The sequence below is a fragment of the Lepeophtheirus salmonis genome, chromosome 3 (assembly GCF_016086655.4).
Source record: "Lepeophtheirus salmonis chromosome 3, UVic_Lsal_1.4, whole genome shotgun sequence".
NCBI lineage: Eukaryota > Metazoa > Arthropoda > Copepoda > Siphonostomatoida > Caligidae > Lepeophtheirus > Lepeophtheirus salmonis.
Window position 1 is genome coordinate 14,961,513 of NC_052133.2, and position 24,417 is coordinate 14,985,929.

General features: G+C 30.8%; 1 protein-coding gene across 1 annotated transcript; it reads right to left on the reverse strand.

Annotated features, from left to right (window-relative positions):
* Window positions 1–6,930: 6,930 nt before the first annotated feature.
* On the reverse strand, window positions 6,931–11,504 carry rdx (BTB/POZ and MATH domain-containing protein rdx). Its single transcript, XM_040707913.2, has one exon. The coding sequence runs from the start codon at window positions 8,888–8,890 to the stop codon at window positions 7,685–7,687; it is 1,206 nt and encodes a 401-aa protein (XP_040563847.1). The 5' UTR covers window positions 8,891–11,504; the 3' UTR covers window positions 6,931–7,684.
* Window positions 11,505–24,417: the final 12,913 nt, after the last annotated feature.

Genomic DNA, 24,417 nt, shown 5'->3' on the forward strand with positions numbered 1-24,417 from the left:
AAAAAGAGCAAATGACAGTTCGGTTGACGAAGTTACTAAACCAGGTTTTTGGTGTAAGGAGTCACGAGCTTTTCATCGGTTTTATAATGTTCCTAGAAGGAAATAGTTAATTTATAATTGATAAATATTATTTTATTCTTCACAAGCCAGTATTAAAATTCGAAGTTAAGGAAGTATCGCAAATGGATATTTAATAAAGTATATAATAATTGTGTTTTAATTTGTGTTCCTTCATTTCAGTTGGTTTGGAGTAAGACAACTTTGCTGGATTACAAATGTATGGCTACGCTATAACATGAAATAATAGACATTAACATAGTCTACTGTATTAATGTCATATTTTATTAAAAGCGTAGCTATACATTTGTGAATCTTCCCACCCACCATCCCTTTTACTTAGTTGAAGTCAGCAGGATATCAGAGGATGATGTAAAAGAAGGAACATATATCGTAGGGTGGTGAGATTTAGGGTGACCAGATTCTTATTTTAAAGTGTTGGTGTCTGTTTCTAAAATAGCTTGGACAGAACAGAATTACAAATGTATAGCTATTTTTTTAATTTTTTGTCAATAGCTTTGGATTTTTTTTTTTTTTTGAAAAAATTGTAATATTTACAATTTAATTTTTTATTTTTTTTCCAAAATATTTAATTTTTTTGGGATTTTTTTCCAAAAAATCCCAAAAATATAATACTCCGAATTGAGCAATGAGTTAATACGGCTATGATGATAAATTATCTGTATGATCCAAGGAGTCAATAGGGTAATTAATATATATAGTATCAAGATAAGTACAATCATGTAGCTGATATAATTAATTAATATGTACTTATTATTTACTTTTGTATTTATTATGTTTGTCGTTCTGAAGGACACATTAAGAGGTAATAGTTGCATATAATTTATGGAGCATTGTTTAACCTTCAATGCCTTCCTTATTCATATTTATTCAATAACACACAAATCAATTAATAGTAATTCTATTTTCTCTAAGAAATTCATTCTCTTGGAGTGAGTCAAAAACACTAAACACTAATTACTTATGATCAACAAATCATTCATTACTTGTCTTATAAAGGTACGTATATATTTTTTATTTCATTTTTAGAGAAACTTTTCGAGGTCTCATGAATCACATTGTTACTATCTCTTTATTATGGCGAATAGGAGGGACTTCATATAGAGCGTTTTTACTGACGTCACACATTGCATCATAAAGGTTTTTTTTATTACTTAATTACATAGAGCATCTTTATTGATATCATAAACTGCATAATAATTGAAGGAAAACCCATCTTGAGGGCTGAAACATCATATTTAAACTACATAAAATTGACAAAATTCCCAAATACCTTAATTAAACTCGATCAAATGGCTTTATGAATAAAAAAGAATTTATACTTCCATTGAGTACTACTTGATACCAATGATATTAGAATTAAATCATAAATATATCTATTAAAAATTCCTAAAAATGGCTTGATTAGTACAATAATAATATTATTTTGTATCGATTAGGGAGAAAAAAAAATATAAAAAAATAGGATAATAAGGGGAAAATATTTTAATATTTTGTAATAGTGAATTTTTAATATATTTCAGATATATAATAAAACTAGGCAACAAATTATATATAGATTTTATAGACAGTAAGGTTTGAGTTCTTCTATTGGAGGGTCCCAATGGTTCACTATTTTCCTTAATATTAATATAAAAGGGTCTTCATTGTCATAAAACTACGCAAAAATGGACAACATCAAATTGTGACGTCACGTGAAAACAGTCAACTATTTTGTAAACAAAATGACAGAGGACGACGCCGTCTGGCGGCAAAATAATAGAACTCCCCAAATGATAATATTATTTAATTTAAAATAAAGGGTTCTAGGACACTTTGCCGAAATCTTTATTGCCGAATGTCATTTTGCCGAACGGACACTTTGCCTAATGAACACTTCAGACTACTCCAATGACAAACAAATCTTGATAATTATAAGGTCAGAGACAATCTTTGGATAGAGGAGTGTTAATCAGAACTTGACCAGATACATAGGGACTCTTAACAGATTCGATAAATATTATTGATTCATTCGCATTGTCTGTTGAATCTCAATCATTGATTGATTTATTGACTTCTTCCCTTCTTTAAACATTTTTTCTCTTTTTAATTTATTTGTTTAATTAATTATTGAACAGTTTAAAGAAAAAGAAGCTACTATCTATCACACATCCTTACGGATAATATGTCTTGTTTATTTTGATCATGCCCTATTGAGGACACATCCTATTTTGGAACCTTATAGTTGATATTTTTACTACATAAAATGAATAAATGTTTATAGAACTTTATCAAACGGCTTTAATAATCAAAAAGGCTTAATATTTTCCATTGAATACTACTAGATATCAATGATAAATAGTTATGTTTGAATTAAATCAAGGTAGTATATACTAAAAATCCTTATCAAAAGGTTGCATCGATTGACAGGGGCGTCCGAAGGAATTTTATTAATTTTAGTAAAATTATAAGAGTCAACATTTTTTTAAATGACTAAATTTGAACAAATACCACAAAAATATACATTTAATTTTGTGATTTCTTAATTTAGTCCCCTGCAGACACCTCTGATTATGGAGGTCAAAAGTGGGATAATTATATAAAAGTATCTTAGTTCAAAAAATTTCTTCATATTAATGAAAAAAAGTGGTTTTTTTTTCTTATGAAACTTGTTTTTAGGCCTCCAAAATCTACAATACTGACATCACATGAGAGCGCTCTATTATCTCCTTTGATAAAAAGATGGGGGAAAATGATTAAGGACTAACAATTTAAAAAGAATGATATGTCATTATTCAAATAATAAAATTGGGGTTTGAAAAATATATTTTATACTATGTAGTGTCATGCAAATTACATATTATATCTTTTTTGAGAGAGAGAGTTTACACAATACGACTCATTATAATCATCGGTCCTCAAAGAGGATCTGGGACATTCTCCAATAATGATAAACAAATATTATTCAAAAAAGTATCTATTCAATCAATAACCCCATTCAAAGAGTAATCTCAGTACAGTTCATTTCCCTATTGTATCATTTTTACAGTGGGCCTACTCGCCGTTAGGGTATAATAATTAATAATATATACAATTCACAATACATTGTAAAATAAGATGTTGCCAGTCTTTGAAATTGAGAGGAAAATGTGCGTTTGAATAGGGAAAAATTGAACAATTAATGGAAATATCTTTTAATGAGGATAATTTAACCTTTTCTAAATACTTTTGTTTTCAAGACCAAAGCTAAAACTGCGAATCGAAGAATGCATTCATTTTATATATCAAATGATTAAATGAATACATATGTGTGGAACTTCAAAATAGACATCTCCTGTGGGAAAAAAGTTTTTTTCGAAGCCAAATAAATTTGGACAAAAATTGATTAAATCGTCGTCCTTTTTAATTTTTCAAGCCATTATGTATATAAATGGTAAGAAATTTATACATGTTTTTCAATCATTACACACATAATTTAAGAGATTGTCCCTAATTTCAATACACCAGATAGAATGGCACTACATTGATCTCACTAGCATAATTAATAAGGTAGTAAATCGTCAAAATTAAAGGCTTAACATGGTAACCTTGAAGAATATTTTGGAGGAGAGCAGCTTACCTATCATGAGGTTGTATTAGATCGCCTACAAGAAGCCGTGAGATAAAAGAAGTAAACACAAATTCCACTCTGCATTAAGCGACCACATAGGCAGGAATTAGATCCTCAATTCTACTCTGAGTCCAAGAAGGACTTACTCTTAACATATGGGCTGAAAAGTCCGGCCTTAACAAAAAAAAAGAAGGTGTTTTTTTTTTCAAAATTGGATTCATTCATCAATATAATCTCCATCAAGAACAACATAATCATTTCAGCGCCCCTTTAACAATTCAATACAACTTTTGTAAAATGCTTTATCTTTTGTCTCAAAATAGTCATCAGTTTCAGCGATAACCTCTTCATTGGAGCAAAATTAATAAACCAACAGACATATTTTTAGGTCTGCCAACAGCCAATGGCTGCTGGGAGCCAAATCTGTAGAGAAAGTTAGATGCAGAAACAATTCGAAGCTCTATTCATTTAATTTTTGCCCTTGCTCGATACAGAGAACTAGTAAGACAGAAAAATGTCCAATTTAATCTAAATACGATTTGATATATTGTCTACGCAAATCAGATAACTAGAATTATTGTCGATTTCCCTAGTCTTAGAAAATGGATTTTTCATAATAGCTCTAGATCTAATTAACCTATCTCAATATATAGCACCATTTTAAAATTTACTTAACAAAACAGATCTCTAGCACCAAGTTAAGCATTCTAGCATCGCTAGTTCTGAAGTTTGGATAGAGATTTTCATGATTGTATGACTTCGTACTAATACTAACTAGTAGATATGTTAAGTAGTGTTGTGTCAGTCCTTATTTATTTGATCCATTCCATTCTTAGTATGGGTCCTTCGGACTATCAGTACAAGAACTGATTAAAAAAGAAATGAATAAAGTTGAGTGACGTATTAATAAAAAAAATGTAGGTATTAATGTAAAGATGCAGTAAAGATTTAAAACCTCTGCTGGTCATGACTTAATTAAGCAGAAATGCCCACTACTTATCTTTGCATATACCTTAATAGAAAAAAGCTCCCCAATACTCGTGGGTTCAAGTCCCTTAATATAGTTTGCCTGAGTCTCTCAAATACGGAGTCGAATTATTTCGCCTTTACGTAAAAATATTTATTCATCATTTTTGCGTTTCCTAATTAGTAATTAATTTCTGATTTGAACTCAAAAGTAGTATTGACCAACAACCATTCCTAATATTGATTTATGAATTTGGCTTCTATCGTTTGATAGCTGTACTTCTCAGTAATAAGGATAGTGCAGGGTTTAGGGGGGTAGTGAAATGCTAGGGGGTAAAAGGGTGGGTGGTGCGCTATCAGGGTAGTCGTCCAGGGGCGTAAGTTTACTGTTCCCTTTTTTAGGACTGACATGCAACGTAATGAGACTGAACTACAGTCCTAAATAAGGATTGACACAACAATTATGTAAAGTAATCCATGCTTTAAAGTAACTCATTTTGTTTAAATGTATATTTATACATATATCATACATTAGTTGGAAGATTTCGAAACCAATTGTTCAAATTTAGAGGATTTAAATAAATGAGAGATCGAATTTATCAGTTGAAAACATTAAACAGAGTATAATAATGCATTGAAAATAAGATATGCTTCAATTTTTTCAAGCCACACTTTATCATACATAGCAAACTCTATCGGAATAATATCTTAATAAATTTGCTATATACAATAATTTTCTCCCAAATTAATTATATATCAATTGGTCCAGAGATAATTGATTAAACAATTATTATGACTGGTAAAGGTACATTCGTTGACTGGACAAATTCATTATCTTTCTAATCAATTAATTTTTCTTCTTTTAACTAATTTATTTAGTTATTAAGCCACAAATATAGTTGATCTCATCATATCACCTAATATAAAATAGTTATGCATTGAATTCGAAAAATTACAATTTTCTGCAATTCAAATAAATTAAATGAACAGTTTGTGAAAGAATTGTAGATTTAATTATTTATGTTGTTAAATGAAGAAATAATAAGACGTCGATCTGCATAATGCAGATCTACGTCTTTTAAGATAAGGATGCCCATAGTCAGAAAAGTTCGTCTCACTTTCTTTTTGTCCTTCCAAGGATATGTCGAATACTTATGAGACATACATATATAATGGGATAATCCACTTTTTAAAATCTACACGCTTCATTCCACCTATAATAATTAATTATCTGGGGAAGTTTGAATGGTAAATAGCAAATGGGTAAATCGGAGCAACTTCCATGTTTTCAATATACAAATATATTATTACAATTTGTAAAAAAAAAGGGTATAAATATGGGATGGGTAAGGATGTTGTTCTTGAACTAGTTGTATAGGAAAGCTGATGGAATGCCTACCTATGTATTCATGCTCTAAACATCTTCCTGTCAATTAGCATATAACTAAGTAACTACTGTACTGAATTTCTCTTATAACGTAACTAAGGAGAACAAAGGAGAGCAAAAAAGTCGAGCAATAAGGATTTCAAATTGTACATGACCTTGAACTATTATATCAGTTAAAATATGACGTCAATGTATCAAAAATTATTGAATGAAATATTCCTACAAAAAAAATAAATAAATATAGAAATCTTTGGAATATTATAATTAAATAAAATGTAGTCTTCTAATAAAACCCGTATAGGTAAGAATTGGGAGTATCAAACAAAACTTTATAATATATATATAAATACAACAGGTATGTCATAATACCTTCTTCACCACAGGCATGGCATTTTGGTCAGAGGAATAAAATCAATTAAAAGACCATTCTAGGTGAAAGGATTGTACCTAGTATTGTATATACCTACATTATTTAAAATAAGTCAATTAAATACTAATGATTTAAATACTTTATAAAGGGGCCTTAATATACTTGCATATATCTAGTGAATAATTATATTATGTACAAAGAGAGAAAAGGTATGGCTTTAGTATTAACACTATAGGAATAATATAATCAGACAGGAAGATATTATAATACACATTATGAAAGGGGGAGAGGAAAACCTTGCACTGCTAAGGCGCTTACAACCTTCAACATTCCCTTCCATCCTTGGGTGTAAATAACTTCCTAGATTATTACTATTAACTTTTTAAATATAACCAACCAAACCATACCTTCTATTCCTCCTCTCCTCCCAAGGAAACGTTAACCTGAAATGAAAAGCAAAACTTTCAGAAACCAACAGCTTCACATAATAATAATAATATGTCAACTATACAGAATTACTAACAAAATTAATTAAATAAATAACGTTTTGAAAGAGGTTTATTAATAAACAAGACATTAATAATTATATATATTTATATAAATGGTAATAATTTGTATCCTAAATTGTAACATTTTTCATTAAACATAAGTACAGAATTCTATGTCAAAAGAAGGCAAGGCTGATGAAAAAGTGATCCCTGGGGGAGGAAGAAAGAGACATTGGGAGGGGGGAGAAACAAGCCCTATGATGATGATCTTTAAAAAGCAGAATGAGGCGGTGGTGGCGTCAGGGGTAATTGATTTATCGAAAAAAAAAAAAAAAAAAACTTCGTATAATGAAGGACCCCAACTATATGAAAACTTTTTGTGAAATAATATGATTAGTAATATGTTGTAAAAAGGTCCAGATCTAATTTCTAATTTGACTTGATTTGATATTTATTTTTTTGCAACTAATTTGAGGAGGAAGAAAGGGAATTAATTATTCAGTATGTAATTGGACGTTCTCTTATAATAACATAACAGGGTTTTTTTTTTTATTAAAAGAAAAATTATTATATGATTGATTCCACAATTTTTTTTTTCTTATTTGCTTCTTATAAAGTTAACTGTAAGCTATAGCTACACTGTGAAAGACACTTATCATAAGACAATTAGAAAAGAATAGGAAAAAAAATAATTAAAGAATGCATAATTGACACGAATGGGCTTTTAAAAAAAATTGTGGAAAGAAAGAGAGAAGATAAAAATCTATCTGCAAGTAGTATTAAATCTGTGTTAATAATTTCAGTCTTCATTTTAATTTTTTCCTTGGGGGACCCATAGGGGGAATTTGTTGGTTAGCTAATGCTTTAAAAGCTTCTGCAATGAGGTGAGGGTTTGTGGAAACCATTTGTTTCCAACCAGCAGTCTCCATGACATCTGTAACGTGACGTGTATTGATAAAGTCAATCGCTTGAGCCTTGAGTTGTTCTGCAGAATGGAGATCTGCAAGAATAAGAATCTCTGAAACATTCTCGACAGTAAGACTATTACACAATGCCTCTTCACACGAGACTTTCAGCCTATCTAAGGCATATTTATCGGCAGCTGCGAGTAAATCCGCAGCCATGTTCTCTAAATTGTTAGCTCGTCCTGTGTAGATAAATCTGAGCATATCAGCCATAACATCCGGGTCCACGTCTTTGACTTCCACTCGATTATGTTTGCTCTCCTCCATGTCATGCTCAAACATAGCGGCAAAGACTTGAGACCGTGCTGTGAGTAGCGCTTTATGACATTTGAATTCCCGTCCTTGACATGCTAGTGTCACGTCTGCAAATTGAGCTGATTCAAAGAGACCATTGAAGTCTTCCGAAAGTCTACAATCTGGCACTTTAAATTGAACAGCGTTGGATTGTCCTGAAATATTAACACTATCAGCAACGACAGACACCTCACAAAAGAGAGTGAGTTTGTCGTCAGGAAGGAGTCCATTGGATTCATCTAATAAAAAGTCCCTTCGTATGAATTTTTTGAAGCCCCAATCTTTTCCCTGAACGAATCGATAGGCCCTTTGGCTCTCCATGGCTTTGGTTTCCTCTCTTTTGGCATTGAGAATGGAGAATTTGAATTTGGCTCTGACTTCTGATTTGTTGCAAGAGACGAGGAGAAGATAGAGGCTGAGGTAGTCCTTGCTCTCCTCGTCCAGCCCCTTGGGATTCACTCGTAAACACCACTTGAGTTTATCATTTTGTCCAGCGGAAAAGGTGGAGGACTTGAGGACTTCTCCCATCTCCTCGCGGCAAAAGGAAAAGTTGGAGATGGTCCACATGTACGAAAACTTCACCACTTTCACCTGCGTGTAGCACCAGTTCTCGGCCACAGGCGGAGACGCGTCCGACGGAGGAGGCGTCGGAACACGACCCAGGGCAGACTGTCCAGAAGACATTCCCGACGAGACGGCTCCTTCTAGGACCACTCCTCCTCCACCAACAACATCCTCTTCCGCCCCAAACATCCGCCCATTACGTACTCCGTCTACTTCCCTTCTCAATCAACCTCTCACGTCTATGCTCAATCCCGTCTCGACCCTCAATTCCTCCACTTCCAATTCCCAAAATAACAGACCCAAAGAAAGAACAGAGAGATGAAAAATACATACAGAATGGAAAAATGATCAAAAATCAAAGGAATCAAAAAAAGAGGGAGAGAGAAAGAAAGAAAGAAAGAAAATCAAAGAAAGAGAGAGAGAATAGAAGCTAACTAGCAGAAGCGAGCATGCAACTCGTCTCAACACACACGCAAACACACGACCACCTCCTCCTTTTTCCTTCCATCCTCCTCCCTCAATCCTTCAGCTACGCACACACACTCTCTTTCTTTCTACTTCTAGCTCTCTCTCTCTGTCTGCCTCAGTCCCTATCTCTTTCTTTCTTTCTATTTTCCTGTGTTTTCCAGTCAGCTACTACTACTATTACTACTACTCCTACTCCTAAATACGCTATGTGATGATGGCATTCACTGGCTGCCACTTCTGCTGAATAGATAGTCAGATAATAACCGACCCAACTTACAAGGTCAACCCTCCTTACTACTACTCTGTTTAAATCCAGTAGTAACGGATGAGGACTAAAGGTTATAGACAAAAGGGGCTCCTCAATAATGCATAAGATCCCAGAGTACCAGAGCCGCGATGGTCCATTCGTCTGAATTACGGGAAAATAAAAAGTAGAGGAGTTTTCACTTTTTTGAATGCAGGAACTGCTTCTCTGCTGTACTTTCTCCTCTTCCCCCCCCCTGTTTTTTTACAAAATTTAACGGATCTCTTTCACTAATTTTTTTGCTCATTATGCTATGAACTTGACAAAATGTTAAGGGAAGATTATTTTCTTAGGAATACATAAAGGAGAGGGAAGAAAATAAATGACCCATATCCCGGATAGAAAAGAAGTGAAATCTCATTTTTCGCTCTTTCTCATTTTTTTGTTTTTTTAATTTCAGATATTATGTATGTTGCAAGACAGGTACTTTATAAATCTAAGGTCAAAACAAATGATAGAAAATAAATAACATTAAGGCATATGATGTGGCTTGATTTTGTAGATTGGATCTCTTCAGACTTCAATCGACCATCCGTGCCGTATTGAAAGTTAACCTTGTCTGGAAATGGATTTGCATCCCTCTATAATCTATATGAATGTGTCTATTCCTTGCATTTTGTTTGAAAATTGTCATCATCTCAGTATCACATATTTTTTAGTTCACTTTCTCATAATGGATGGCTAAACACTTTGTCACGCTTAATTCATCATCGTACCTGTACATAAATTCAAACATTATTATTTTTTTCCCAAAAAGTATGTACACATGTGTGTTCGTTCGTTCGAACGTTCACTTCCTTTCTTTAGACAATGTGAAGCTGCTGGTTTTGCGACTCTCTAGCTATGCAATAATTCCCCCTCAGGAGAGTTGTGAGACTTAATTAACTAATTAATAGAACAAAACACCTCTATGAATAGCATTTAAGGACCGTCCCCCTCCTTCTTGTAATTAATGGACGATAACAACAAAGAATAGGACAAGGTCACGGATTCAAGGAGACTCTATTATCTCTCCATATGCGAAGGTCAACCTTTACCTCCCTTCCTAATTCTTCTAATGGAATTCAAATAACTTTTTTTTCTTTCCTAAAAAAAGAGAACGCATTTTTTTTTATAAAATATCATTATTCAAGACACTTTATGAATGGAAGGATTAGGACTCGTAATAAATCATGAAGATCCTCTAATTTTGTCCGTTTATGTCGTGTACAAGTTGTAACTTGTATAAGCAAATTGTATAATTTGCAATCAAATAATGAGATGAAGAATTTAGAACAATTGTGATGAGAAAATAATGCAATAATTGATTAACTTTATAGTAGATGGTTGATATATTAATCCTATAATTTTTGACTATTTTGATAAAAATTACTGAGTGATAATTAAGTATTCTGTAGTAAATATAAAGTAGAGGTTTGAAAAAATTCTTATACTGTAAGTTCAAGTCGAATTTCAATTATTTTCTCACTGGTCCAAGTCTGAATATTTTCATCATTTGAGTACTTGAGTCTTTTTATAGAGTCCTCATGAGCATTTGATTATAAAATCAGCTATAGTCGCAAGTCTTCAAAATATAGACTCAAGTATCCACCTATGTTATATAATTCAAATATCCACAGTTATATGTATTACTTGTAAATTAATATTAGTGAACCAAGATTTGTCTGTCGAGCCTTCATTTTTGAGTGTGCACTTAAAATCATGACTGCTTAATTTAAGAAATAACCAATACCGACATAAAATATATTATGTCATTATTTTAAATTATAAGAACAAAATTAACGTGGTCACTTTAACCATTTGAAGAATGTTTACGAGGGGAGCAGATTAGCTGTGATACCGTTTTATTAAATCAGTTGTAGGCAGCTGTGAGAGGAAGGAAATAAATACAAGTCCCACTCCGTAAATTGTAAGGACATAGACTGGAATTACACTGATGTCGATCCTCAACTCCACTCCGAGTCCAACAAAAACTTATACTTATAACTCCCAAGCAAACCCTCATTGCTACTCTTTGTCTTTTATGAGAACACGCACTAGTAAACTTTATACTTAAATGCTCTGTTTTTAAGAATTAAATAATAATGATAACAGCTTTCGAAAATATAAAACTTGCTCTGATTGCCAACTATAAAAAGCCGCTCCTGCTTTCTAGGACTTGTTTTATACACCTTAAGTTCACCACCACGTCAAATTAAAAAGAAAAGAAAAGGGGAGTAAATATAGTGATGAAAATTGCGTGTATTGTAGGCATGTTATGAAGAAAGAAACCGAAATTCAGCATGTTAATTCTGAAAATTTGAAGAATGTTTTAGAGGAGAGCAGCTTAGCTGTCAAAAGGTTTAATTAGATCAACTACAATCGGGTGTGACGAAGGAGGAGGGGAGAATGAAATAAACAAGGACATGTGCAAGAATTACTCTCTTGTGTTGATCCTCAATTCTACTCTGAGTCCAACAAGGACTTACAATCCTGACTCCGCAACTAATCTTCAAGGTTACTCCCCATCTTTTATGAGCACACATGAATGTTCAATCAGGTTTTGAAGATAATTAAATATAGTAGTAGAAAATGAAGTTAACTACTCAAGAGTTAAATAATAATGACAACAGTTTAGGAAAAGAAAATTCTTTCTTCAGATTACCAACACCAAAAAAAAACAAAAAACAAAACGGGCGGGCTAGAAAATACAACCGTTTGATCACTATAAACATATGTTTACTATTAAAGCAAAATTTGCCTAATAACGCCTTGCAATGCCGTGTACTCCCGCTACTTCATAATAAATCAATACTTTTGATAGATTAAAATGGGTCGATAGCATCAAAGTGTAGTTGGTAATTAACTGGTTATTGATGTTATTAAATAAAGCATAAAAAGACGTAATGATTTTAACTTGCACAATCAGCTTGTACAGGTTGTAACATGTATAAAAAGTGCATATATCGAGAGAGAGAGCGTGATTAGTCACTAAAAAATATCACTGTCTGCTAGATTCTCATCTAGGTGCCGGCTTTAGCTAAGTACTATAACTTGAATTCTAGGTAGGAAAATCCATATTGTAGATGCCTACATATAAATATGACCATAATAAGTCGAAGAAGTAAAACTTTCATTCAAAGCTTCGACCTCATGAAATTTGACCTTAAACGAGAGAAAAGAGAGAATTGGATGATGATGATTCAAAAATAATAAAAACTCCTCTATAAATGTACATACTTAGTTATACACATACTTATATATTTACAATATACTACACGTGGGCCTCATTCAACAATGAAATGTAATTGACATGCAGCTCAGTAGATACTCATATATATATATTTATATTGTATACAGACTATGATTAAACTACTACTAAAAATGTAGAGGTCATCATTATTTATGCAATGAATTGAGGGGATCTTCATAGAATTGATTGAATTATAATAAAATATTTGTATTTTGATAGCAGTCTTTATAATAAATATAGATTAGAACAGAGACCTAACTATTATTAGGTATATATTATATGTGAAGGTGAAAAATATCTCTAATCAAATCATATATATTAGTGTTGATTTTCGCTTTGAAAATCCTAGACCGGTCTGAAACCTTAAAATTTTGATGAATGCGGTTCAAATTAGGTCTTGTAGTAACAATTTGGTAATAAAAATATCCGGTCCCACATGTCTGACCAATAAGATTTTTCTTTGAGGAGGGTGGCGTAGCATCTCCCTCCAACACATACCTGTAGTCACAGGCAGTGATTCTAATCGTGAGCATTTTGAATGTGTTAAAGAAATGAAAATAAACTTGATAACCCAGACATTTGGAAGAATGTTTTGGAGGAGAGAAGCTTGGCTGTCATGATGTTTCATTAGATATGCTACAATCAGCTGTGACAAGAGGATGAAGAAAATAAACAAAGACATTGACAAGAATTACTCTGATGTCGATCCTCAATTTTACTCCGAGTGAAACAAGGACTCACAATAAATACTCCCCATCAAATTCTCAGGGGGGACTCTCCGTCCTTTATGTGCACACACAAATGTTCAATCCGGTTTGGGTGGGGATTTTAAATCCAGAACATTTAGGATAATGCATGTTACAACTTAATTAAATTGCTCTTACATGTAGTAACTTCTAGTACAAGCTTACACATGTCACGGGTCATTTCTCGCCCACCTACGTAAATTGAAAAATATAAATGCATCATGCAATATTTGTATGGAAGAATCATTGAGTGCAGACCATCTTAAATACATATGTCGTCCACTCTTGTATGAAAGCTATTAAGTAATGCAAGAACAAAATGAAGAACTTTGTGTTCTAAAATTTATTTTTCTAAAAATTTTATTTTTTTCAGATGTATGTCTACGGTAAACAGCAATAAATGTTAACAAACATATACGGACGGGTTCATACTGAAATAAATCCTTCAAACCAACCACTTTCCCCTTTAAACACAGCTTCCAACCTGGCCCTGAAGTTGGCACATGCCATGATGAGGAACTTGATGTTAACCACTGCCTCAAGAATCTTATGTGCACGTTTATTGAACGCGCTCTCCAAGTATTCCCACATTTAGTACTCCATGGGGTCAGATTCGGCGACTTAGGTGTTTACATTTCCTTTGGGAAAACATAAAAGTCTTTAGAATCTTGGATTTTCCAGAATAAATCCGGTTCCAATTACCCCGCCAATTTAAAATTATATCTTGAAAGCTTATTTTTTTACATCAATTTATGTTCTGCAGCATAATTATCTATGGAGCTATTTGCATTCTTAAGGTGTGTACCCGGGACGGAGGCACATAATAATGGCCGCACGGCGTTCGTATTCTGAAGGCATCTCAAGGATTTTTTTTTTCAGATAATCTGATAATTACACTTTCATAAACATAGGTCTCAGGGTTGCAAAGATACTCAATGGTGTCCTCAGGAGGTGGGCTGGAGGGGATGTTGCTTTTTACTAGAAAAATTAACATTAGATTTTTTTCTTCAAAAAATGTAATATTTGATATATTTTTTTTAAATGTTCCTTTAATTGGTTAGACGGAGTTGCACTAAATAAACATTATAGTGTTACATTTACTCCATCTGACGTAGGAATCCCCCCGATCCCAATTTCGATTGGATTTCGATCTGGACCGAAATATAATTCCTGATCGGTCTAGAAAAAAATCCCTTAATAACGAGCTGGGAAAACAATAATCAAGATATGTTTTAGGTTTGTATTGTGTAAACACTGTATGTATAACTTTGTCTAACATATTCAGTGCGAGCCTTTTTTCAAAAGTACCTAGCCAGTGTTCTTATTGATCTTTGGAATTTTCATGAAAAAAAATTTGAAAAATTCTGAAATTAAAATTTTAGAAAAAAATTCAAATATTAAATTTTTCCGAAAAAAATTTCAAAAATCCACATCTCTTCACAAAAAATTTAATAATTTAAATTGGAAATATTATATTCTTTACAAAAAATTTCAAAAAAAAAAATTTTTTTGGAATTTAAAAAAAAAAATCCATTGCTATTTACAAAAAATTAAATTCTTTGGAAAAAAAAATCACTAATCAAATTTCAATTATAAAATTTTTTGAAAAATAATTTCAAATATTAATTTTTTTAAAAAGCTTAAAAATTTGAAAAATTAAATTAATTTTCATATATAAACTTTTCGGACAAAATTTCAAAAATTAATAGCTACTTACAAAAAATTTAAATTTTTGAAAAAAAAATTCAAAAATCCAATGCTTTTCAGAGACGATTAAATTTTTTGGAACAAAAAAATAAAAAAATTTAATTGAATTTCAATTATTAAATTTTTTGAATTTTTTTTTCAAATATTACATTTGAAAGTAGAAATAGAACATTCCTTAATTTTTTAGTGGGGTACAGCCTCTCCAGCCCTCCTCCTGCGGACGCCCCTGTTAACAACCGACTAATTTCCGGTCTTTTAAATATATAGAATTTTTTTTGAAAGATGCAAAAAGTAGAGCTATGATAAAACTATAGTGTAAACAAAACAACATTTAAATACACTTGTGACAATAAATATTTTTATTTTTTTTGTAGGACAACACAATAGACAAACGAATCATACAGAGGTATTAGTAATGTACCTAATACCTACATATAAATATTAAATTTACAGTAATCCCGAACTTGAATGAGACAACATCAAATCCCAGACCAAAAAATACACTTAAAATACCACCTGGATGTAGTCAAGGACCCATGAAAAAGTACATCCATATATAATGTCTAAAATAAAATAAAAGGTATACAGATGTATTATAATACTTAGAGGACCTATGCTTATATTTAAGTAAAGCGTCAGTTTTATGCAGAGGGGGAAACTGCTACTTGACGTGGACATAAGTTCATATTTTAGGACTGCAATTCGACTTGATATCACAGAGAAAGACTTGACAATTGGACTCAAAACCTTTGACATCCTTGGAGTTCCAACAATTTTTTAACACATTTCCTAACAATCATTTCAATTTTGTAAAAGATGTATCTACAAAGTACTATTGAATCTTTATTACAGTCTTTACTTTATGCAGAGATATGATTTTTTTAAGAGCGCAAGGAGACATATGGTATCACTGAATTAAGACCATTGTTAATATTAGCTCCCTATTACGTAATTTTTGGAGGAGATAATGTATTACTCCTATAAAGAGGAGAACCTTCTACTTTTAAAATAACATTTGATCCAGGGAAAATGTTATAATTACTTTCAAATCTATATATATTTATTTTATTAAATTTTTTAAAAACAATAAACACCAAAGACAGATGAGAATGCTTAATTCAGAAGGAGATGTCAACACACCCACGAACGATTAAATAATGAATAAAAAGAAGAAAGAGCAGGCAAAACAACCGGTTTTTCTTTTCTAATCGCTAAACTTATTTGTTTCTTTACACAGATCCCTTCTTGAACTAAATATATGTAATTTGAAATACATTTCTCAAAGGAAAATGTACTCAAAGACATTCCAAGTTTTTCTCTAAATATAACTCGACGACTCTAACTAGACTCTATGAAACTATTTTAAAAAACTTGAGCTGGGCTCTATGAAAATATTCAAGAATTTTGACTTGTGAGCAAGGATTTGATGCTCAGCTTGGACTTGCAATAGGACTTTTTCCCCCACTTCTCGTTCTATGTTAAAAAAATCATCAATATTTCTACAAAAGTCTCTTAAATAGCAACTCTTACGTCACATTTAACTATGTAAGAGGATCTCTCAAAGCCCTTGTACGTAGGCGTTATGCAAGGCTTTGTGTATGGAAAAAGTATCCTTTGCAATCAGAAATAATAAAAAAAGAGAAAACGTCAAATGATCGTATTACAAAATACAAATCAATAATTATAATAGATGTTGTACAAAAAGAATCCAAATTGACAAGTTTGATTATTTAAATAAATATTAGGTAATATAGTATTTATTAAAAATCTATGTGAATATTATTGAACACAAAAGTAAGCAGTCATTTATAAATTTGCCAAAAATAATAATGTTAACTTTTTTTTCACATGCATAAAGGAAATTCATATAATTTATACATCAATGATTTTACAATTTTTTATTGGAAATCTCTTAAAAGAGTATACGTAGAGCTAATAAATCATTTTGGGAAATACATTTTATGTATATTGTACATACAAGTCGTTTCATCAGAGAATCAAAGACGTCAATATTACGAAATGGCACCATGAACTAATTTTAGACATCTCTTAAGTAATAAAAGGCAATTTCATATGGTTAAAAATATGTAGTATTAAAGTTATGGAGGTATAAACTGACCATGTCTAGAAGATAGATATACTTTATGTAGTAAAACTATTTTATATTTTATTATGTCGGTAAAATATTAGATTCAATTTGTTATTTGTCGGAAATATTGCTTTAAACCCCACGCAACCTTTTAAAAAGGATTTGGTCAATACCCTTATCGCAGACTTCGGGAATGAGAAAAATCGCATTGTACGGGACTTTTTAGTCCTAAAACCCGTTAAATGGGATCAATTATTTTTCAAAGTCCACTTGTTAATATTTTTTCTTATATTTTTAGTATGGTTAGAGGAATAAAATCGTCATAAATTATTTAAAATAATGTATGCCAGACAAAATACTTTTAAAATTTAATCTTAATTGGGTATTTACTGGAATTTTAGTCCGGTCTTTTCAATACCGTAAAATTTATATAATCGGAACTTCACCAATACTTATTCAGCAACCTTTTTAATTGAAAGTTTAAGTAATAACCAAAAGTAGATCAAATAATTCTACCTCATATACAAAATTATACAGTTATAATAAATATGAATGGTTCTCTCCTTAGTGAATGTACTTCTCATTATAATCACTGATCCGTCCTGTAATCAGACCTATGTACATATATCCAACAAGGTGTACTCACAAAACTTTGAATTACTTTTTATTTTTAAACCCCAAAATTATAGAGTACTTTAACATCTATATAAAGTTATTGGTGGTTTTTAACAACTTCTTTTGTAATTTGACCTATTTTTTATAGAAAAATCTTTTTTTTATGCCAATTAATTAAATTTTGATAACAAATTTTACTCTCTAACAATTTTTTCCCCTTAATAATTTGAAATTTATAAATATTTTGTTATGAAATATTTTTTATTATAAAAAAAAAACAATAATGAATTTACACTTTCCTGCTTCTTTTTGGAAGAAAGGTTGCAAACTACAATAAAGTTATTGATGTAGTTAAGGAAAATCAGTTTACTATGTTTTTTCTTGAAAGAAAAATGAATTTCTTTCTTTAAAAATAACTACATATTTAGAGATCATATGATATTTAGATATTTATGATCATTTGTCCTAAAAGAAATATCATTTTTTTCTCTATGTTACAGTCAAAAATGTACAATGTTCAACAACCCTGTATTGTGTGCCACAAATTGGAAATTAATCCCTCTTTATTTTTCAACAAAAATAATTTTATTCCAAACTTACTTGTAATAATAACTATTTGCTCGAAAGAAGATGTTAATATTCCTTTGTTGTATTGATGATGTCAGAATGCTGAATCACCACTATTTCTTTGTTTAAGGGATAATTTTAGCTCTATATCTCAATTTCTACAAAAGTGATGGTCATTATGCGTTTTTGACCGGTATTTGGACTGACAAATTTTATTAGGAGATCACTGCAGTCTTTTTAGTTTTTTTAGAGCGATCCCACACTTCTTATAGATCATAATTATATTCAAATTATTGAATATTTATATATATTTCACCTTATAACTTCGTTCATTCAACTGTTAAAAACAAAAAATTACATAAATTATATTTGAGATGTATTTTACATTTATTTAAAAGAATAAAGTTAGAAAAAAAAACATCTGGAACTTTCAACCTTTGAACTTTGTTACACCTTTCACAATAATTAGTAATGTTACTTTTTCCTAAGTCACATAATTATTATAATTAATTTCATTAAGTTTCTATTAATGTCTTGAACGTTATCACAAAGTGTGTGCCCTACACACTTAGGTCATAGTTCGTAAATTAAATATTCCAAAAGTAACTTGAGATTGAAATTCTTAATGAAACTTATTTTATTCACATTAGGTCCTAATTACATGCTGGGTAATATACATAACTACTACTAATATTTATAAAATGATTTTAACCTACAAAATTTAACGTATAATATATATATACCTATACCATATACAGTGACACCTGTACTTAGTGGTCAAACAAGGGACACTGACAAAATGAGTGATTGATGTAGATGACTTTTTTAACAAAAAAATCTATCTTGTAACAATTCTAAATTTGAAAACTGGACATGGCCACTTAGTTCAGTGATACTTTTAAAAGAGGTGGCTGTTAGATCAGACTTGACTGTATATATATTTTGTAAAATGCAGATGTATTTGTCAATTTTTTATAAATATTTAACAAACAAATTTACAATGTTTTTTTGGTTTTTTTTTTGTCAACTGTTGATCTTTCTTCTCCCCACCTCACTAAATAGTGCCCTGAACGTTCATTGATGAAATTAGAATTAGCTCTTGTTAATCTGTGAGCAATCCTCAACATTTATTCAAAAATAATTCCACAGTTGGGAAGAATTGCCCAACTAGCAACTAATTTCAGGGCTTGTTTTTTGTTTCTTTTCGTAGCAACAGTTGCGATACACAATATAGGTAGTAACGAGCTGTTAACATGTCTGCATTATACAGGTTGCAGCAACATAACTTCTCAGGCAGTTGAATTAGTAGCGGGGTGGAAGTTGTTTCATTCTAAAGGCGAGAATCAATTGTTTTCTTGGAAATACAGTGGATATCATGCGTTAAAATAATGAAGAAATATAGTCGAATATAAATAGTGACACAAAATGGTTCGATATAAAATTGTATAATATTTAAACTCATTGTTATGACCATCTTTAGTTTATATTGGTACAATTTTTTTTTTAAACTATTTTTTCAATTCATTTTTATAATTGGAAATTGATAAAAATAATTCAATGCGAATAACTATACGGATAATTATTTTAGAGTTCTAAAATTGGTGCCATCAGATCTGGACTCTTACAAGAATTTATATTGGGGTAATTTGTTCAAATCAAACAATTAAAACCGAATTTATTTGGGAAAAACCAACCTTAAGAGAATTGACAAAAACTAATTAGTTGATCAACTAATCATCCATAATTATAAAAAAATATATTTTGCCAATTACTTTATGCATATTTTCATGTAAAATAAATATCCCCCAAAAAACATTTAATGTAAAGTTACTCAAAGAGAAACAAAGAAATGAAAAAAATCACCGCGTATTAAAAGACAAAAGTTCCGTTTATTTAGTGTAAGGACATTGAAGGACATCACCTATATTTCAAAACTTTGTAAAACAAAACTTTAAAGCTATATTATCATTTTAAAAGAAAAATATAACTTTTTAATTTATAAAACTTGTTTTATTTTTCTTTTGGAAAAAGGAAGTATTGTCGTCGCTCACAAAATTATACAAATGTAATGATTTTTTTTAATTATAGTTTTTTTGATGTTCCAGAAAAGGGCCTGTTGCAATCGTTCTCTGTTGCAAATTGTGCTGTTCGGATTCCCAGAACTTTAGGGGTATTGTTATTAGGGTGCTAACACATTTAAGAACGTTACTATTCTAAATTGGTGTTGAAACTGTGCCACAACATCATAAAAATAATGGCTCACCGATTACGTAACTACTCATATTTCTGAACAACAAATAAAGTCTTGAAATGTGTGAGCTAACACTTTTGTTCTATACTTTTCGTCGAAAAATTATCGAAGGAGGGATATCAGTTTTGATAATTTGATGATCAGGGATGTGGATCTGAACTTGGACTCGTGGAATCCCTATGTTTTGTTAGGACTCGTCTAAACTTAGTGTGAGTCTCTAGTCCGTCCTAAAGGACTCTAGGGAAAGAGTGGCCAAGAAAAAAATAAACAATTCAATCTAAAAAATAAAGAAGGATATGTTCTTAACGTATTCGCCCTTATTCTTATCCTTTCACATGGGTAGAGACTCTCTCCCCCTTGGCAGCGTGCCTAGCTGGAGGAACATGTAGCAGCTTCTAATTTTAAGCCAATCAGAATTGAAAACTGAGTATATCCATGACAAATCAACCAGGGCTGTGAGCCAAGGTTCTTTGATTTTCTTCATTTTCAGATATGTGCTAGGGAACTATACGCTGATAACTCAGCCAAATTTTTAGTTCATTTCCATGAACAGTTCTAGATATATTTACGTTTTTTTAAAGGCCCGGTTTCCAATATTATGGTCTGACTACATCGTACGCCGAAAACTAAAAGTGGCATTATTGTGTCAAGGAATAGCTATAAAGAAATAAAAATAATTAAGTCTAATCAGTTTTTGATGCAGATTTCGAAAAACTACATTATTATCCCTATAAAGGAAAGGAAGTGATCGATAATTGCAGGTTTCGGATTTGTTGAATGCACCGCCTTTTGTTGTCATTATATCAAAACATTCCAAAAAAATAAATTCAGTTTTTTATGAAATTTTAATCTTCAAACCCAAAAGTAACTGTCTGGAAAATAATATAATATGAACACTTTTAAAATAATTTTGTATGGTTATAAAAATATCCATAAAAATATTTTAGAAAAATAACTAAAAATATATTTTTATTATGGGGTCATTCCAAGTGAAATCAATCAAATAAATGACATTTTTCACAGCACTATCTTCAATTTTTTTTTAAGTTTGCCACATTTTTTAATATTAACTTAAACTCAAAATTTCACACTTTTTTTTCCTCAGGTTCAGGATTTAGGGGTTTTAAATTTTGGCCTCGACGCTCCCTCCCCTATTTTTAAATCGCTGTATTTAGAGTATTTTTGCAGATATCGATCTAGCTTAAATACCATTTAATAGATCATTGTTTTATCCTTTTGTTTTATTTATATAAGCCAAAAAAATGATTTTTTACACATTAGGTCACGAGGTCAATATTTTGACCTTTAAAAAATGAAAACATGTCCAATTTTAATTTCACTCAATCTTTTATACTTTAATTTGTACTATATCATAAACATATAAAAGAAGTTTTTATACATACATTCGATTCCACTTAAATACTAAAGTTGAACAAACTTTTTAATCTGTTCATAATGTTTCATAATTTGATTGAGATTGGCAATCTAAATATGACCTCGTAGGATAATACAATTTTGTATAGATAATTTTTCAGACCATACAGGGGCGTCCAGAGGTTTATATATATTTCTTTTATTTGGTTATTCGAATATCTAAAATTTAATAATTTAAAAGATAAAATGTTTTGGAAAAAAAAATGAAAAATTAAATTTTTAGAAAAAAATTTCATAATTTTAATTTGAATTATTTTTATATTTAAATTAGAAGCATTAAATTTTTAGAAAAAAAATTTCAAAAATCAATAGTTATTCTCAAAAAATTAAACTTTTTAGCAAATAGTTTCACAAATCCATTGCTATTTTTACAAAAATCCACCGATATTTACTAAAGACTAAATTTTTGGAATTTTTTTTTAAGCTATAGCTGTTTACAAAAAATTTCTAATATTAAATTTCAAATATAATGTGTTTTTTTTTTAATTGCAAATATTCAACTTTTGTAGAAAAATCTATAGCCATACACAGAAAATTATTATTTTTTTGTTTTTCAGAGGGGGGCAATAGCACCCACAGCCGACCTTCTGGGGACGTTCCTGCCCTATGACAACTGTTCAGTACTATCTGTAATCGAAATTCTAAAAATGTTGAAAGTCAAACCGCTCTATTACATATAGCTTGCCCGATTCCGTAATTGATCTTGAATTTCAAGTCAGATTCGGACTCACCCTGAAATTTTAGCGAGTCCATAGCTCTGATCACGATACCAAAATATTGTTATCGTGACAAGTGATAGCACAATTTGTATTTGACCCCGGTCTTCCTTCCATACTAAAAGAATGTTCTTATAGTATGTATATGGAGTATTATACCTATAAGTGACTGACAGGTTACCCCCGGTTTTTCCTTTAGAAAATGTTTCCAAAGTGATTTTTTCACACGAAAGAAGCTCTACCTAATTAACATTGAAAAATTTGAGTCAAGAAACGTAAATCATGCATTGAAGAGACAAATAACATCTTTTTCTCCAGCTTCCGCTCATTATTCCCCACCGGTGAAATAACAGAGAAAATTATATAATAAATTTTCCCTCCAAGACATCGTATTCTACTCCTAATAGTACACACATACTTGTGTCTTGTATGAGGCAGAAAATAAAATAAAAATCTTAATTGAAAAATGTCAGAGAGACAAAGGTACTACATTACTTCATAATATCTTATTGTTAGAAAGAACATACTATAAAAAATATAAAATTTCACCCTAATTGAGCTCTGATGAACAACAGATTGACCATTAAATATTTCGGACACAGGATAGAACTAATAAAAGTTGAATTTTCAAACGAGCAGTAATATTCTGCACAAATTGTATTTAAATATATTTAAAAAACTCGCAACTTTATAGTTTTAATTGAGAAGACAATTGAATTCACGCAACTTATTTTAATTTTTTTTATAATATAAAGTACGTACACAGATCAAATACCTAATTTCATTGCAGGATGGGAATATTATCTAAAGTGGAGTGAGTGTAAATTCAAAAACGTATATGAATGCTCTTTTTAATTATTCTTCACTATTTTGAAGATTCAAACGTCAAATCATCAAGCAAGGAGCACTTTAATTTATGGTACTCGTTCCCAAAGTGGTCAATATTGACTGTATATTGGCTGTATGTTAGCAAAATAAAAATTTGTGGTTCAACATATTCAGGTAAGTCAGGAAATTACACATAATGCATTATATTAATAAATTAATATTATCAGTATTTATTCAAATTAATAACATTTTTCCAAGATTCCCAGATTATCATCGACAAACGTCAAGGATGATGACGTTTTATTCAACTTTCAACATTTCATAACTCGTTTCTATGATCACTTGACTATGAACATACCACCATGGATGATCAACCCATACGATGAAATGGGGTATTAGAGCAGTTGCCGTTCTTTTTACCAAAAAAAACAAAGTAATAGAGATTTGAAATTGAACCTGAATAATTTAAAGCCAAATGTGTAAAAATTGTTATCAGTGCATGAATTATAATTTTTGGTCTGTTTTGTTCTATGTACTTGGGGTTTGAGTTTTTTCAAAGAAATTAGTTATCTTCTTTTTATTAATGTTACAATTCCCAAATTTAAAAAGAACACTATTAGAGTGAAAATCAATCTGTAAGCTGTCCAAAACATTTGCAATTTATAAGCTTAATAAAATTCAATACAGAAAACAAAATATCCAATATCAGTCTATGTACTGATACAGTTTGGTAAAAACTGGTTTGAAGTGATCTCTGTA

Bases quoted from the DNA above. Each gene is read 5' to 3' on its own strand.
- rdx (XM_040707913.2), bottom strand. From the start codon at position 8,890: ATGTTTGGGGCGGAAGAGGATGTTGTTGGTGGAGGAGGAGTGGTCCTA.